The sequence below is a fragment of the Mustela nivalis genome (genome assembly GCF_964662115.1).
Source record: "Mustela nivalis genome assembly, chromosome: 14".
NCBI lineage: Eukaryota > Metazoa > Chordata > Mammalia > Carnivora > Mustelidae > Mustela > Mustela nivalis.
The window spans coordinates 6766918-6784782 of record NC_139033.1 but is presented as its reverse complement, the minus strand read 5'-3'; the positions used below and the strand labels follow the sequence as shown (position 1 = coordinate 6784782).

The 17865-nt window shown below is 46.5% G+C and overlaps 1 protein-coding gene across 2 annotated transcripts in view; it reads right to left on the bottom strand.

Moving 5' to 3' along the window:
* Window positions 1–17865, bottom strand: part of FBXO21 (F-box protein 21) — a 52518-nt gene that overhangs the window by 11502 nt on the left and 23151 nt on the right. The window contains exons 8-11 of one of the 2 annotated variants that reach the window (XM_082698988.1): window positions 16641–16820; window positions 15422–15554; window positions 8178–8368; window positions 6545–6702 (exon numbers count right to left, since the gene is read on the bottom strand). In XM_082698988.1, coding sequence (XP_082555114.1) covers window positions 6545–6702; window positions 8178–8368; window positions 15422–15554; window positions 16641–16820 — 662 coding nt within the window. Of the gene's footprint in view, window positions 1–6544; window positions 6703–8177; window positions 8390–15421; window positions 15555–16640; window positions 16821–17865 lie in introns of both variants that reach the window. The other variant, XM_082698987.1, reaches the window with a different exon arrangement.

Genomic DNA, 17865 nt, shown 5'->3' with positions numbered 1-17865 from the left:
TGGGATTCCAGAAGAAGAAGAAAGAGAGAAGGGAGCAGAAGGTATACTGGAGAGAATTATTGGGGAAAATTTCCCCAATATGGCAAAGGGAACAAGCATCAAAATTCAGGAGGTACAGAGAATGCCCCTCAAAATCAGTAAGAATAGGCCCACACCCCGTCACCTAACAGTAAAATTTACAAGTCTTATTGACAAGAGAAAATCCTGAAAGCAGCCCGGGAAAAGAAGTCTGTAACATACAATGGTAAAAATATTAGATTTCCAGCAGACTTATCAACAGAGACCTGGCAGGCCAGAAAGAGATGGCATGATATATTCAGAGCACTAAACGAGAAAAACATGCAGCCAAGAATACTATATCCAGCTAGGCTATCACTGAAAATAGGAGAGATTAAAAGCTTCCAGGACAAACAAAAACTGAAAGAATTTGCAAACACCAAACCAGCTCTACAGGAAATATTGAAAGGGGTCCTCTAAGCAAAGAGAGAGCCTACAAGTGGTAGATCAGAAAGGAACAGAGACCATATACAGTAACAGTCACCTTACAGGCAAAATACAATGGCACTAAATTCATATCTCTCAATAGTTACCCTGAATGTTAATGGGCTAAATGCCCCAATCAAAAGACACAGGGTATCAGAATGGATAAAAAACCAAAACCCATCTATATGTTGCCTCCAAGAAACTCATTTTAAGCCCGAAGACACCTCCAGATTTAAAGTTAGGGGGTGGAAAAGAATTTACCATGCTAATGGACATCAGAAGAAAGCAGGAGTGGCAATCCTTATAACAGATCAATTAGATTTTAAGCCAAAGACTATAATAAGAGATGAGGAAGGACACTATATCATACTCAAAGGGTATGTCCAACAAGAAGATCTAACAATTTTAAATGTCTATGCCCCAAACGTGGGAGCAGCCAACTATATAAACCAATTAATAACAAAATAAAAAAAACACATCGGCAATCATACAATAATAGTAGAGACTTTAACAATCCCCTCACTGTAATGGACAGATCATCCAAGCAAAAGATCAACAAGGAAATAAAGGCCTTAAACGACACACTGGACCAGATGGACATCACAGATATATTCAGAACATTTCATCCCAAAGCAACAGAATACACATTCTTCTCTAGTGCACATTGGACATTCTCCAGAATAGATCACATCCTCGGTCCTAAATCAGGACTCAGCCGGTATCAAAAGATTGGGATCATTCCCTGCATATTTTCAGACCACAGTGCTCTGAAGCTAGAACTCAACCACAAGAGGAAGTTTGGAAAGAACCCAAATACATGGAGACTAAACAGCATCCTTCTAAAGAATGAATGGGTCAACCGGGAAATTAAAGAATTGAAAAAAATCATGGAAACAAATGATAACGAAAATACAACGGTTCAAAATCTGTGGGACACAACAAAGGCAGTCCTGAGAGGAAAATATATAGCAGTACAAGCCTTTCTCAAGAAACAAGAAAAGTCTCAGGTACACAACTTAACCCTACACCTAAAGGAGCTGGAGAAAGAACAAGAAAGAGGGGCGCCTGGGTGGCTCAGTGGGTTAAGCATCTGCCTTCGGCTAAGGTCATGATCTCGGGATCCTGGGATCGAGCCCCGCATCGAGCTCCCTGCTCAGTGGGGAGTCTGCTTCTCCTCTCTGCCTGCCTCTGTCTGTCACATAAATAAATAAAATCTTAAAAAAAAAAAAAAAAAAAAAGAACAAGAAAGAAACCCTAAGCCCAGCAGGAGAAGAGAAATCATAAAGATCAGAGCAGAGATCAATGAAATAGAAACCAAAAAAAACAATAGAACAAATCAACGAAACTAGGAGCTGGTTCTTTGAAAGAATTAATAAAATTGATAAACCCTTGGCCAGACTTATCAAAAAGAAGAAAAGAGAAAGGACCCAAATAAATAAAATAATGAATGAAAGAGGAGAGATCACAACTAACACCAAAGAAATACAAACTAGTATAAGAACATACTATGAGCAACTCTACGCCAACAAATTTGACAATCTGGAAGAAATGGATGCATTCCTAGAAACATATAAACTACCACAACTGAACCAGGAAGAAATAGAAAGCCTGAACAGACCCATAACCAGTAAGGAGATTGAAACAGTCATTAAAAATCTCCAAACAAACAAAAGCCCAGGGCCAGACGGCTTCCCGGGGGAATTCTACCAAACATTTAAAGAAGAACTAATTCCTATTCTCCTGAAACTGTTCCAAAAAATAGAAATGGAAGGAAAACTTCCAAACTCATTTTATGAGGCCAGCATCACCTTGATCCCAAAACCAGACAAGGATCCCATCAAAAAAGAGAGCTATAGACCAATATCCTTGATGAACACAGATGTGAAAATTCTCACCAAAATACTAGCCAACAGGATTCAACAGTACATTAAAAGGATTATTCACCACCACCAAGTGGGATTTATTCCAGGGCTGCAAGGTTGGTTCAACATCCGCAAATCAGTCAATGTGATACAACACATCAATAAAAGAAAGAACAAGAACCATATGATACTCTCAACAGATGCTGAAAAAATTTGACAAAGTACAGCATCCCTTCCTGATCAAAACTCTTCAAAGTGTAGGGATAGAGGGCACATACCTCAATATCATCAAAGCCATCTATGAAAAACCCACCGCAAATATCATTCTCAATGGAGAAAAACTGAAAGCTTTTCTGCTAAGGTCAGGAACACGGCAGGGATGTCCACTATCACCACTGCTATTCAACATAGTACTAGAAGTCCTAGCCTCAGCAATCAGACAACAAAAGGAAATTAAAGGCATCCAAATCGGCAAAGAAGAAGTCAAATTATCACTCTTCGCAGATGATATGATACTATATGTGGAAACCAAAAAGACTCCACTCCAAAACTGCTAGAACTCGTACAGGAATTCAGTAAAGTGTCAGGATATAAAATCAATGCACAGAAATCAGTTGCATTTCTCTACACCAACAAGACAGAAGAAAGAGAAATTAAGGAGTTAATCCCATTTACAATTGCACCCCAAACCATAAGATACCTAGGAATAAACCTAACCAAAGAGGCTAAGAATCTATACTCAGAAAACTATAAAGTACTCATGAAAGAAATTGAGGAAGACCCAAAGAAATGGAAAAATGTTCCATGCTCCTGGATTGGAAGAATAAATATTGTGAAAATGTCTATGCTACCTAAAGCAATCTACACATTTAATGCAATTCCTATCAAAGTACCATCCATCTTTTTCAAAGAAATGGAACAAATAATCCTAAAATTTATATGGAACCAGAAAAGACCTTGAATAGCCAAAGGGATATTGAAAAAGAAAGTCAAAGTTGGTGGCATCACAATTCCGGACTTCAAGCTCTATTACAAAGCTGTCATCATCAAGACAGCATGGTACTGGCACAAAAACAGACACATAGATCAATGGAACAGAATAGAGAGCCCAGAAATAGACCCTCAACTCTATGGTCATCTAATCTTCGACAAAGCAGGAAAAAATGTCCAATGGAAAAAAGACAGCTTCTTCAATAAATGGTGCTGGGAAAATTGGACAGCCACATGCAGAAAAATGAAATTGGACCATTTCCTTACAGCACACACGAAAACAGACTCAAAATAGATGAAGGACCTCAATGTGAAAAAGGAATCCATCAAAATCCTTGATGAGAAAACAGGCAGCAACCTCTTCGACCTCAACCGCAGCAACATCTTCCTAGGAACATCGCCAAAGGCAAGGGAAGCAAGGGCAAAAATGAACTATTGGGCTTTCATCAAGATCAAAAGCTTTTGCACAGCAAAGGAAACAATTAAAAAAATCAGAAGACAACTGACAGAATGGGAGAAGATATTTGCAAACGACATATCAGATAAAGAACTAGTGTCCAAAATCTATAAAGAACTTAGCAAACTCAACACCCAAAGAACAAATAATCCAATCAAGAAATGGGCAGAGGACATGAACAGACATTTCTGCAAAGAAGACATCCAGATGGCCAACAGACACATGAAAAAGTGCTCCGTATCACTCGGCATCAGGGAAATACAAATCAAAACCACAATGAGATATCACCTCACACCAGTCAGAATGGCTAAAATCAACAAGTCAGGAAATGACAGATGCTGGCGAGGAAGCGGAGAAAGGGGAACCCTCCTACACTGTTGGTAGGAATGCAAGCTGGTGCAACCACTCTGGAAAACAGCATGGAGGTTCCTCAAAGTGTTGAAAATAGAACTGCCCTATGACCCAGCAATTGCACTACTGGGTATTTACCCTAAAGATACAAACGTAGTGATCTGAAGGGGCACGTGCACCCGATTGTTTATAGCAGCAATGTCCACAATAGCCAAACTATGGAAAGCACCTAGATGTCCATCAACAGATGAATGGATAAAGAATATGTGGTATATATACACAATGGAATACTATGCAGCCATCAAAAGAAATGAAATCTTGCCATTTGCGACAACATGGATGGAACTAGAGCATATCATGCTTAGTGAAATAAGTCAAGCGGAGAAAGACAACTATCATATGATCTCCCTGATATGAGGAAGTGGTGATGCAACATGGGGGCTTAAGTGGGTAGGAGAAGAATAAATGAAACAAGATAGGATTGGGAGGGAGACAAACCATAAGTGACTCTTAATCTCACAAAACAAACTGAGGGTTGCTGGGGGGAGGGGGTTTGGGAGAAGGAGGGTGGGGTTATAGACATTGGGGGGGTGTGTGCTTTGGTGAGTGCTGTGGGGTGTGTGGACCTGGCGATTAACAGACCTGTACCCCTGGGGATAAAAATATATGTTTATAAAAAATTAAAAATTAAAAAAAAAAAAAAAAAAGAATGTAAAACTGCAACCAGATATCAAGGGTACTATTTTTTTTTTTTTAAAGATTATTTATTTATTTATTTGACAGAGAGAGATTACAAGTAGACAGAGAGGCAGGCAGAGAGAGAGAGAGGAGGAAGCAGGCTCCCTGCTGAGCAGAGAGCCCGATGCGGGACTCGATCCCAGGACCCTGAGATCATGACCTGAGCCGAAGGCAGCGGCTTTACCCACTGAGCCACCCAGGCGCCCCAAGGGTACTATTTTTTTTTTGCAAAGTCATTACCATATCATAACTCTAAATTTTACATTGCATGTTTACTTAGATCTGTTAGAGATGCATTCCTGAATCTTCAACAGACACCAAATTCAGAACACCTAAAACCAAATACCCTGTTTTATCGACTCTGAAAAGCCCATTTCATTTTATGTTATTTTTTCACTTTTAAATTTCTTTAAAAGATTTCATTTATTTATGAGAGAGAGAGTTAGTGACAGAGGCAACGCAAGCAGGGGGAGTGGGAGAGGGTTCCCACTGGCTCGCCGCTTGGCAGGGAGCCCCATGTGGGGCTCAATCCCAGAATGCTGGGATCATAATCCGAGCCTGAAGGGAGACGCTTAACTGACTGAGCCACCCAGGAGCCCCTATGCGATTTTCTTTTTCTTTTTTTTTTTTTTTTAATATGGCATGACTTCAAATTCAGATAACCTCCCTGTCGGCCCCTTGCTCTGACCCAGGCACACACACTCTCCTACAAATTCCCTGTTATACTGAAGCAGATTAAGTGACTTGCAAGCCTCAATGAACAGACTTTCTCTTGATTCTCTGCAGAATTCTCTCTCAGCTTCTGATGAATCAACAGGAATAGGAAACTTTTGATACTTCTGAGATTTTTACACACTCAGTACCTTCATTATTGCCTTTTCCAACAGCTATGGACTGCAGTTCCCATCATGGCCACTCGAGGGGGTCTGCAAGGACGCGGGGTGGGGGGCTTGGGGCAGGGGGGCGGGTGGAGCACAACTGGAGGCCAGTCTCAGGGCGCCAGAGGCTGCTAGGGTAGTCCCCCCAACAGTGTCCACTCATTGCCCTCGAGCTCCAATAAGCCGTAAGCGCATGGCACAGGCTTATTATCCCTCTCTGCCTGGAGGGAGCCAATCACAAGGCCTGGCAAGCAAGACTTTCAGGAATTTGACTGGCAAAGGTAATGACCAATCAGAACAGAGGTCAGCAACAGCCCTGGAAGAGGGTCTGGGTGTGGTGGTGATGGAGGGGAGCATCTGGGGGATGGAGGGCAGTGAATAACCCATAGCACGGCCACACTAGGGCACACCTGTCCATGTTTAGCAGGGTATCAGCCCTGATGAGGTTAGCCATGGGACAACTGTCATCTCTAGATAACACTGATGACTGTGCCCACGGTATCAGCGTGCTCAAATGTGTGCTTAGGATGCGCCTACCTGGGCGGGGTGGCTCAGTGAGTTAAGCCCCTGCCTTCAGCTCAGGTCATGATCTCAGGGTCCTGGGGTCAAGCCCCACATCGGGCTCTCTGCTCAGCAGGGAGCCTGCTTCCCCCACTCTCTCTGCCTGCTGCTCTGCCTACTTGTGATCTCTGTCAAATAAATAAATAAAATCCTAAAAACAAAAAACAAAAAACAAAGCATGCGCCTGCATGTCATTACAGGTACACAAAGAACTAACTACTTACCTTGGGCTGCATATCTACAAGAACCATCCTCCACCAGAACATTATAGAAAGGCTGATGATGGCCATGAGGCAGGCTGTGAACGTTCATGTTTCGAATCCACTCGTGTCCCATCATGCAGGTGGGGTCCCAACCATAGATCACACAGTTATAGCCATACCTAATTAACATAGAGCAATGGCAAATCAGTTCCCTGGGACCCTGTCACGGTGACTATGGGATGTATAAATAATGGCTTGGTTCTCCTAAGTTCATGTCCTTACAAACTTACCTGCATTTATCCCTGTTAAGCATTTTTCAGGACACTCTTGGCCCCCTTTGTAAGCCACTCTTATTTATCAAAATAGCACCACAGTTGGAAAAGAAAAAACTTTAACCAACCATCATGGGACAACCGGTTATCCAAATGGAAAGGGTATCAAGACTCGGGCCTGAGAGCAATGCACAATGTTAGCGGGACGAAAGCCTAGATATAAAATGCAGAATTTCTAAGATAGCTTCATGACATAGGATGGGTTTAAGATTCCTTAAGCCACGTAGGAACAGTTCAGTCCCTAAGAGCAGAATCTCAATCCATTCAATAGTATTACAGGAGCCAGATCCAAACAGGCTGTTAAAACATATACAGGCCAGGCCACCGGGCAGCAGGAACCCTGACCAGACTGCTGTGACGAGGTGAAGGACCGGTCTTTCCTTAGGTGCGACAAGAGGATGGTAAATGTACTTCTAAGCAACAGAGCAAGCCTATACCTTTTAGGGACACGAAATTCAACAGCTACAGCGGGAATGACATCTGGTACGGGCCTGGGGAGGTGGGTGTGTGGTGGGCCTCGGGGAGGAACAGTGAGGGCGAACCCTCACAACGGCTGAGGCTGGGTACAGGAGCACGTGTCCCTGGTTCGCTATACTCGTCTTCACGGGTGTATGTCTGAAATTTCCATAATGAAGTTGAAAAAAAAATGCAATAAAAGTATGAAGAATGCTAGTACCACACTAGGAATAGGTATTTGCCATGTACACGCATACAGACGCTAGCGGCAGGACACATGGCTACGAACCAACAAGAGAGGCAAATGACTCAGGTGAAAAGTAAGGATACTGGAAGAAACCTAAAGGAGCTTCTTTTTGTACATTACCAGCCACTCTGCGTAATCAGACTGCAATCTGGGAAATGCACACGAAAACCACGGTGAAATACTACTTGCCATTTACTACGTAAGTAAGTGCATTCTCAACAGTGGGGCAAGAACACAGGCCAGTGAGAACGGGCACCCCCGCTCCCAGCCAGCGGGGGCTAGCGGGGCATTCAGCACAGTTGCTGTGGAGACACTTGCATCTCGCCTAGTACTCCAGCACCGCAGGCCCTACTACCCAGCAAACCCTACTCTCGACTCAGACGCAAGGGGATTGAGATGAAAAGCAATGTCAGAACAATGAGGAAACGAGAGGGAAAAGAACCCTGCGGCTTACAGATCCTCCTGACAGAACAAAAAGAGTGGATCTGGTTCAGACCAGTTCAGCCTTCGGTGGTTTCTGCGGTGGACACTCAGACGCAGTGGCTCCTGAGAAGCATGCTTGGGGGGCACGCTGGGCGTCCTCTGCAGGCGCGGGGGGATGGGCGGCACAGGCACTCACCTCTTATGCTTCATAATGAGCCCAATGGAGTAGCAGACGTCTCTGTGCTTCTCGTGGGAGCGCAGTTTCACCTCCACGCCCACCTCCTCCTTCTTGCGCTCAATGTGCTCTAACGTGTGCTGCACCAGATAGCCCACCGCCCCGTGCTGCCCGGGGTCTAGGGTCTGAATGTGCTGGAGGATGTCAAGCACCTTCAAGACAAGACAGAAAGACTAGGAGATAATATTTTCATTTAGGCCTTTTCTTTTTCACGGCACGGGATTTAGACCTACATAACCTGGCGAAGGACGGCAAGGCGGGGCCGTGCTGATGGCCCCCGTCGTCTGTGAGCCGCTGGTCGCCCTTCAAAGGCTGGGCACTGGCTCCAGACTTTCAAATCCGACCAGCAGGAACAGAGGAGTGACTCAGAAACTCGGTGTGCTGCAGTAAGCACGGGGGAGGAGGCCGGGTGGCCATGTCTGGATTATGGAACTCTAACAGGTTCTGACAGTCTTGGTCAGTGTGGGGATTCGGTTTTTCATACACTGAAATGAGACGATTATAATCTGCCACTTGTCAATTGGCGGGGGGGGGGGGGGGGGGGGTAAGAGAGCTGCCAAGCTGCTTTGGTCCAGCTCAAGGGGACAGAGCTGCCTTTGCCGCACAAAGTGGAAGGGGCGACAGAGAAGACACCAGAGTGATACGAAGGAGCTCAGCTGATGAAGCAGGGTCTCAGGTTCTAGAAGCATACGCACTGCTTTAATACTGTAACTCCCCTTGGAACACTGTACTTCAGTGGGCAGGGAGAGACCACATCTCTGTGGGACGGGAATGACTAAGCCACTAGCAGCAGAACTGTCTGACTCCAAGGTCACAGTTCCTCCTGCTGTACACAGTGCCTCTAAGGAAAACTGCAGATTCAAATGAAGCTTCACACTCACACACACAATCATCCAGCGCCTGTTCTACTACAGCATTCAGCAGAGGACCTCGGACATGCTCCTCCTTGGGGAACAGGATCTCTTCCTCTTTACGGAGTCCTGAGACAGAGCATTCGAGCAGACAGAATGACCTGGATTCTAGTCCCAGATCCATCAAACTGGCTGTCTCTATGTCTAGTTTGTATTCACTTACCAAAAGATGATTAATAACTGTCCTATTTCCTGATACATTTTGACCCAGTAAAAGTGTTGTGAAGACTAGTTATTCACAATGCTGGATGTTATTCCGAAACCTGATCTTGTCTTCCAAATCGAGACTTCCAGGATCTCAGTATTTACCGAATGCTGCTTCTCCGCGATTACTGTGCCCAGCCCACCACGTCTTACTTAATTTACTCCTCCCAAGCTGAAGGTCGGCAGTACCATCAGCGAGGACTTCCAGAAGAGGAATCAGGCACTATGAAGTTAAGGAGCTTGCCTGAGGTCCCCAGGCTGTGAGGGAAGGAGGCGTGGACCCGAAGCTGACTTTCAGTATCAGTCTCACCCACCATCTTTCCAAAGCGAGACGAGGAGCATTTTAATCCACTGTTAGGAAAATGGACCAAATGGTACAACCCTAAGCACCTCTAATCCAGTTTCAGCAAGTAGCACCCGAGTGCCAGTTTCCTCCCACATCCCACCTCTAGTAGTGGGGGACACGGACAATATGTATACTTCTTAGCTGAAAGCATGGGATTTGAATGGCGAGCTTCTATTTCCTCTGCATGCGTATGGCTTCCCTTGTGATCCCACACGCAGTTCCAAGCACAGCGGACCCTTGGGTTTGCACTGTGTGGGTCCACTCACATGACAACTGTTTCTAATACAGGGCTGCAAATCTATTTTTTCTTTGTGATTTTCTTAGTAACATTTTCTTCCCTCTAGCTTACTTTATTGTAAGAACACAGTACACTTTCATATAGCATATATATGCTTATCAACTTCTTGCTACCAGTAAGGTGGTCGAGAGCACCTTATGTGGATTTTTAACCACATCAGGGGCCAGCACCCCAACCCCCCAGGTTGCACAAGGGTTGACTATAGTTACTTTTAATTGCACTTCTGTGACGTTCTGCAGACACAGCTCCCCTCCCAAACTAGCAGCCCCTTCCCGGCAGATAAGTGGAACAGATGTAACTCTTCTAAGCACGGAGGAAGTCTCCAACTCACCCGGAGGATCAGAAGGAGATACGGTTCAGGGGTAATTACGGCCTCTTCTCCTGATGTGTGGATGACAGGGTGAAGGGAAACAGAAAAGAAGAAACAGAAAAGAGAGCGGGCTGGGGCCCTGGCGTGCTCCTGAGGAACAGCAGAGATGGTGAGCTGCCGTGACGTCTCCAACCAAATGTCCAGGCCAATAATCCCAGGAGCCCACAGTTTTGGGGGTAGAGATCTTAGAACGAGGGGTGGAGGTGTCTATCACTCACATTTGGCAACCCTTACTGTAAAGAGCCCCAGAACAAATACTCCAGGCTTTGTGGGCCTTTGTGGGCCTTAGGGTCTACGATCCAACTACTCATCTTTGCCCCCTGCGGCTGGAAAGCAGCCAGAGACAGAGAGTAAACAAAAGGGCCTTCTATAAGATGTGCCTTCGAAGAAACGTGACAAAGCCAGGTGGCAGAGTCTGCCGGCCCTATTCTGTTCTCCTAACTACAGGTTTCCCCCGAGACTCTTTATGATGCGCTTGGCTCCAGGCCTCAGATATCCACTTGTCTGTGGCCTCTGCTGCTTCTGGGGCTTTGGCCACCGGGTGCTGATGTGAGGAGCCCCTGCTGAATGCCCTCAGACAGCTGCCCTCAATGGCCCCAGATTGTATCAAATCCAGCACGCCCCAAACTGGACACCTTCTCCTGTCTCTGAAACAAGTCTGCTGTCCAAATACTCACTCTTAATGTGGCCAAACATTGTGGAAAAGCTGGACATCCTCTCCCTCATTATCTAATGAAGCTCTGTCACTGGTTTGTTTTTGAAGATTTTATTTATTTGGGGCCCCTGGGTGGCTCAGTTGTTAGGCAGCTGCCTTTGGCTCAGGTCATGATCCCCGGGTCCTGGGATGGAGCCCCACATTGGGCTCCCTGCTTGGCGGGAAGCTCGTTTCTCCCTCTGCCACTCTCCCTGTTTGTGCTCTCTCTCTCTCGCTGTCTCCCTCTTTGTCAAATAAATAAATAAAATCTTAAAAAAAAAAAAAATTATTTACTTGAAGGAGAGAGAGAGAGAGAGAGAGAAGCAGACTCCCCACTGAGCAGGGAGCCTGATGCGGGGTTCAATCCCAGGACCCAGAGACCATGACCTGAATTGAAGGCAGTCACTTAATTGACTGAGTCACCCAGGTGTCCCGAAGTTCTGTCACTTCTTAATCATTCATTCCAGCATCTTTCTTGAGCACCTACTATGTTGTGAGAGCAAGGGAACACTTCACTTCACTGTAGTGCTAAAAGCAAGGGAAGCAGCTACGCTGAAGAACAAAGCAAATGTGGTCCTTGTCCTTAGACAGGCTAGTCCATGGTGAAGGCACAGTAAACAAACAGCCACGGTATGCTTCCAGAAAGTTCTTCAAAAGGACGAGCACGTGGCTGGTGGGCCAGGGGAAGCTGACTGCCACGGAGGGACCAAGGAAGGGCTTTTTGAGGCGAAGCTGAAGCTTGGCAAAAAGTAGCCGACACATGGGACTGAGGGCTAAGGAAAGGTGTTTTAGGCAGTGCTTCGAGCCACGCCAAGGATCAAGGCAACAGAACAGGGATGACTGGAGGACATGGCTGGGGAGCGGAGCACCAAAGGGGCAACTGTGAAAGCTGAGAAGCTCAGGCTGGCAGGGCCATACCCTCAAGGAACTAGAGCCAGACAATGAGCCAGATTGCAAGGCACCAAGGTAGCCACTCAGAGGGCTCTGAGCACTTGAGGAAGGAAGACTCTGGCTACAGTGTGTGAAACGGGTTCAAAGGGTCTAAGGGCAGAGGGAAGAGCAGTCAGGCGGCCTCTGCAACACTCTAGGAGACAGAACCCTGTGCAGATGTGCAGCACACATGGGGGGGTGTGGGTCTGGAGCCCAGGGCCCAGGCAGGACGTCGGTCAGGAGCGGTCAGCCTACAGATGGTAACTGGGGCAAGGAGGCCCAGCGGCATCACTTCGGGGAAAGGAATAGAGTCAGCAGAAGTCTAAGAAACTAGCCCGCAGCGAGGAGCCTCTAGGGAAGAAACACAGGACAAGGAACTAGCAAGAGCTGAGAACCGCGGGCCACAGAGTCCAAGGGAACGGAGCGTTCGGAGCAGGAGCGGCCCCAGTGATCAAGAGAGATAAGGAAAGACAAGTTATCTGTGGATCTGGCAACAAGAATGGTCTCAGTAAGAAAGGGTCATTGGCTCCCTTGGCAAGAGCAGTGTGTGTGGAGGGGGAACAATCACCGTGTGCTGGCGCACGGGAAGGAGGCAAGGCAGGTGGCCGTCCCGCAGCACGGTTGGTCGCACGTAGGCATAGCTGGCTCGGGCTTGAGCCCTGCGGGGGAGGAGAGAGATAAGGGGGGGGGGAGAGAGATAAGGACGCAGCCGCAGGGGAACGGCAGAAGGGCGGTCATGGGAGTGCTTTTTGTTTTCTTCTCCAAGGATGAGAGATATTTGAGTCAGTAGACTCCTGATGGCAGAGAGCAGAAACAGGGAGTTGTAGACAGAGGAAAACAGAGTGGGATCCAGCACACAGACGGTTGCCTTGGAAAACTGGAAGGACATCTTTTCCAGCGAGACGTAGAGAAAGAAAGGGGAAGGCAGGGCCAGGGGTCAAATATAAGCAGGAAGTCCGGCAGCAGAAAGCAGACTTTGCCTGGCCACAGGCTTCACCTCTCCCCGGAGCCTGCCTGCGCACAGGGGTGAGGCACAAGGGTGGGCTTAGACACCGAACTGCTCTCCCACAACTCCTGAGCCATCAACACCTGTGCAGGTAGCCTCAGCAGGTTACCCGACTTCGGCTGCCTCAGTTTCATGATTTATAGAATGGCAAAAACCCAGCATCCATCCCACAGAGTTGGAAGGACGTGTCTGATAAGCGCCAGTGACTTTTCAAAATGAGACCATCCTACACTCTTTCTTCCCATCATGATCACAGTAGCCCTGGATCTTGGCCACAGTGACCCAGTGGATCTGTGTTTCTCAGCTCTTCCTGATTTACTTCAAATGAACACAAGATGACTTTCCCGTCTTCCCAGTTTGGAAACAGTTCCCTTTTACCTAACAAGGCAAACTAAGGGGCGCCTGGGTGGCTCAGTGGGTTAAACCCTCTGCCTTCAGCTTGAGTCATGATCTCAGGGTCCTGGGATCAAGCCCTGCATTGATCTCTGCTCAGCGGGGAGCCTGCTTCCCTTCCTCTCTCTCTCTCTGCCTACTTGTGATCTCTGTCTGTCAAATAAATAAAATCTTAAAAAAAGAAAAAAAAAAGGCCAAACTAATTCCAATTTTGGAAACTGATCCAAAAAAATATTTTACACACACACACACACACACACACACACACTCTCTCTCTCTCTCATGTTCATATGCATATGTTTATGTGTATAAACCCTTGTCAGCTGGGCCTGAAGCACCAAGCTGGCCCACCTCTGTGCCACGGATAGGTGGAAATAACCCACTTTTCTGTCCTCTGAAATGGTTTCCCACCCTCCAAGGTCCAACTCAAACCCTTGTTCTGGAGAGGAGCCTTTTCTAACTGCTTCAGTGTCCCCCGAATACTTCCTCCACAGGAGCCCCAGTTCTGCTGCTCCGTCTCAGGTCGCTCGCCTAGTTCAAGGACACATACAGAGGGAAGTCACCAGAGCAGAGAATGGGCTACTTTGCACTCCTGATTCCCAAATGAGGGGGCGTCTAAGTGCTTGAGCCCCAAAGCAAATGAATGGTCATGATGGGAAAAATGTTCTGGGCATAAGCAATCTGGAACTCGTTTTCATGACATTTGCTTGGCAGGATGGCGTTCCTGGGCCATCCAAGGAGGATACGAGGTTACCTCCCCAGTGGGCAACGTGAGCACTACACTGAGTCCGTCATCAAAGGTTAAGGATGTGAGAGCTCCTGCAGACTCTCCCCCAGAGCCAAGTTTCACCTTACCCCTTCTATGGCTCATGGGTAATTAAAGTACAGAATTTACTTATAAAAAACCATGCTTTGAGAGGGTCTCTACATTCTATAAATTATCACAAAATTCCTTAAAGAAAAAAGTGACAGGAACGAGTTACGTAGACCCCAGCCTCAAAAATAAAGTGAAAAAAAAAAACAAAAACAAAAACAAAAAACACATCTGAACTCTGGACAAGGGGGTTCTGGGAAGTGGATGGTCACTTCAGCAGAGAATCTAGTTCCACCAGATCACGGGATGTGCTGAGAGGATATCTGCTAGCTGGACAACATGGCATTTTAAGATAGATCCCTTGGGATTTTCCCACTGATGTGTCCTTTCTAAGAACTATGTTAGACCACTGAAGTAGGGAATAGATAAGCCAGTTTAATTCTATGCAATGTGGGGTTGGACTATGCTCATGAGCAGATGATTTTATGGCGACGTCCCTGTGAGCACTCAGAACGAGAATTCTCTCGGCAGGCTGCTCTACACAAACGAAATGGATTACTAGCACATTCCCACCGCCAAGCCAGGGCATGATGGAAATGCGCAGCTGCTCCCATGCTGCAGCCACTGGGCTCCCTCCCTGCTGCACCCCCAGCTCGTGGAGGAGTGTTTCCGATCGCAGATGGCACGGTCCTCTTCAAGGGCTTGCCACTGGCCACAGGGGCCATGAGGACATGGAGAAGCCCAAGTGGGCCCGGCTCAAAATTCAACAGCTTTCAAAGACAGAGCCAGTCCTTCAAGACCAGCAGTGGGACCTGAACACATGGAAGATCCATTTTTTCCTTGTCAAACAGGGGTGATTATGTACGGTCCCTTTCTGGACTACCAGCACAGCTGGATGGGGAACACTGAGAGTTTTGCTTCCCTTTGCGGAGTCGGGGTGACCTGGGGAAAACACATGTTTGGACAAGAGCAGGTGAGACGCAGAGCTGAGGCCTCATGATTCTAGGGGCTTAAGGCACAGACCACAAAGAGAAGAGGCAACTCCTGGCAGTATATGCAATTGTTTTAGAATAAAGGAGACAAAAAAAGATTTAACTGAGGGGCCAAGATCGGGAGAGTGAATCAATTTATGTTTATTATTCCCCAGACTGATACAAGGATAAACTTCCCAGAGCCGCCTTTTCAAGCTAGAATTTCCCTCTCTAAGGCAAGAGCAAAGCAGCAAAGTCAAATAATTACCTTCTCTGGCCAGATTCCCAGGTGGAAGTAGAGCCTGGCTTGAAGGAGGAGGAGCTGCACCTGGTCCGGGTACATGGCCAGATAGAGATCCAACGAGTCTCTCAGGAGCTGGTAGGACTGGTCGATGCCTTCCCTGGCAGGGGACATAAATCACCATCTTATTCTGGTGCTTCTAGGCTGAGACCCTCCATTTCAAGGCCCGGGTTGTAAAAGTAATGGACACAAATGCCACACCTTTTCTAATTCTGGAACTGCCTTTCTGTTCAGTACGTCGCTACAATGATTTTAGTAATAATGATAGTCCCCAAAGAAACACAACTTTTGTATCCCGCTTTGGTGATAGGCATTAAACTAAACTCACAATCGCGTTCCCTATACAATCATCTCAGTAACCCTGTACATAATTAAAAATAAATTCTGAACACATAGAGCCCAAAGGACTCTTATGCGACAGGAGAACTGTTCTGTACGAGACCACAACAGTGGACACATGTCATGATGCATTTACTCAAACCCACAGAACGCGCTACAAGAGAGAAGGCGAATGTGGACCATAAACTCGTTAATGACCTGGCCTTGGAGGTGCATCAACCACAACTAACGTCCCACTCTGATGGGGGACCGTGCCAGTGGGAGAGTCTGTGGCGGACAGAAGGGCCAGGGGCGATACGAAAACTCTCTGTACTTTCTGCTTCATTTTGTTATGAACCTAAAATTGCTCTAAAAAAAGAAAACCTATTTAAAAAAAACAAAACTATGACTTCAACAACCTTCTATTTTCCCGTAAGACAAATCCCCTGACTCAGAAGCAAAATAGTTTCATACTTTTCTTATCTAAGTGATAGAAATGCATAAATCAAGGGATTTGACAAAGCACTTCGACGTGAGAACATGCTGCCCCCGAAAAATAACCTTCACCCATCTAAAATACCCTTGTTACTCAAGAATACTTTCAGTATTATGGACAGCTTGCACGAGCAGACTGCAAAGGTGTCAAAGAATCACTTAGCACATCTTAAAACTGGACAGCACCGTGTCACAGGGATGAGTTTCTTCCCGCAGTGGGTTGACGGCTGTAGATAATCCCAGCTGTGCCCCACAGCATCCATTGCTTCGCCAAACCCACCATTCGTGCATCAAATAAAATCCTCCATAAGGCCATCCATGCCTCCAAAGACATGCACTTGGCACGAGTGCTGGAAAACCAAGAAAACCTTACCGCTTTCCCAGGCTTAAAAGGTTTCCCACCATGCGCTGTAACACTTTCTTCACGTTGACCACCCCGTACAGCGCTGCCGTCACGTGCTGGCCAATCAAGTATTCACACTCCTTCACGGTCAGCTGCTTCCCTTTCCCGAAGGCGTCTATGTAAATGTAGTCAAAGATGTCCAGGCTTGCCCTATGTGAACGGCACACAAAGTCAGCCAGATCTCGGGTCAGAGCTGAACAAAGCATTTATCCAACCACCGCCCCCCCACACCCCCACCTCTACTGAAATTAGAGCCTGAGTATGAACACAGCAGCGTTCCAAGTATTAGAGCCTTGTCTAAAGTTCAAAATCTACCTGCCCTGCTGCACAAAGACTGCAGGACACAGGTTTAAGGAACAGCACTGACGTGTGGCATCAAATACAGTTTGGGGGGCTATTAGGCCAGATTAAACCAAGTTTGAGAACAAATTAGAATTCATCGACGTGGTCTACAAGACACTCAATCCAAAGTTTGGTTGACAGCAATACTGACGGAAGGCTGAGGCCCTCTGTGCACTCTGCAGTTGGCACAGTGCCTGTGGGCTCTGAGGCTTGGGGCTGTGATGAAAGTTACGGAGCCCTGCCCCTAAGTCTGCAGACACGTTCAGGTGGTCAGCTCGGCCTGGGACTCTGCACCAGACCAGAGAGCAGGGCCCCAGCACTCAACCATGCCGTCCCTCCTATGAACCGTGCTCTCGAACAGGGTGGCCCACGATGAGTGAAGCAGTGGGAGGAGGTCACACAAAGCAAGTCCTCACCGCATTACCAAGAACATTCTATGAGGATTCCTAAGAGATTCAGTGGGTCTTTGTTTCAGAGATAGTTGTTTTTTTTTTCCTTGAGCAACTGTTCCACTTTGATTTTATGCCCACTGCAAGCCATGTTAAGAGATTTTCTCTTTGGCTTCTTTAAAAAGACCAGTCAGATTCCTTCCTAGAGTCTTACCAATATCCCTTCTGTGGCAAGACAGATGGAATGTTCCAGAAACAAGGAAGGCTCTTCAACTCTTAATATGAGTCTAGGAGAACCACATATGTACACACAAATTTATAGGCAAAAATCCTAAATAAAGCACGAGCAAATCATACAACGTGTTTTTAAAAATCCATATGATTAAGAAAGACGTACCCCAAGAATGAAAGGAGAACTGAACGTTAAAAATCTATTTCAACACACAGTCTCTAAAAAAGAAAAC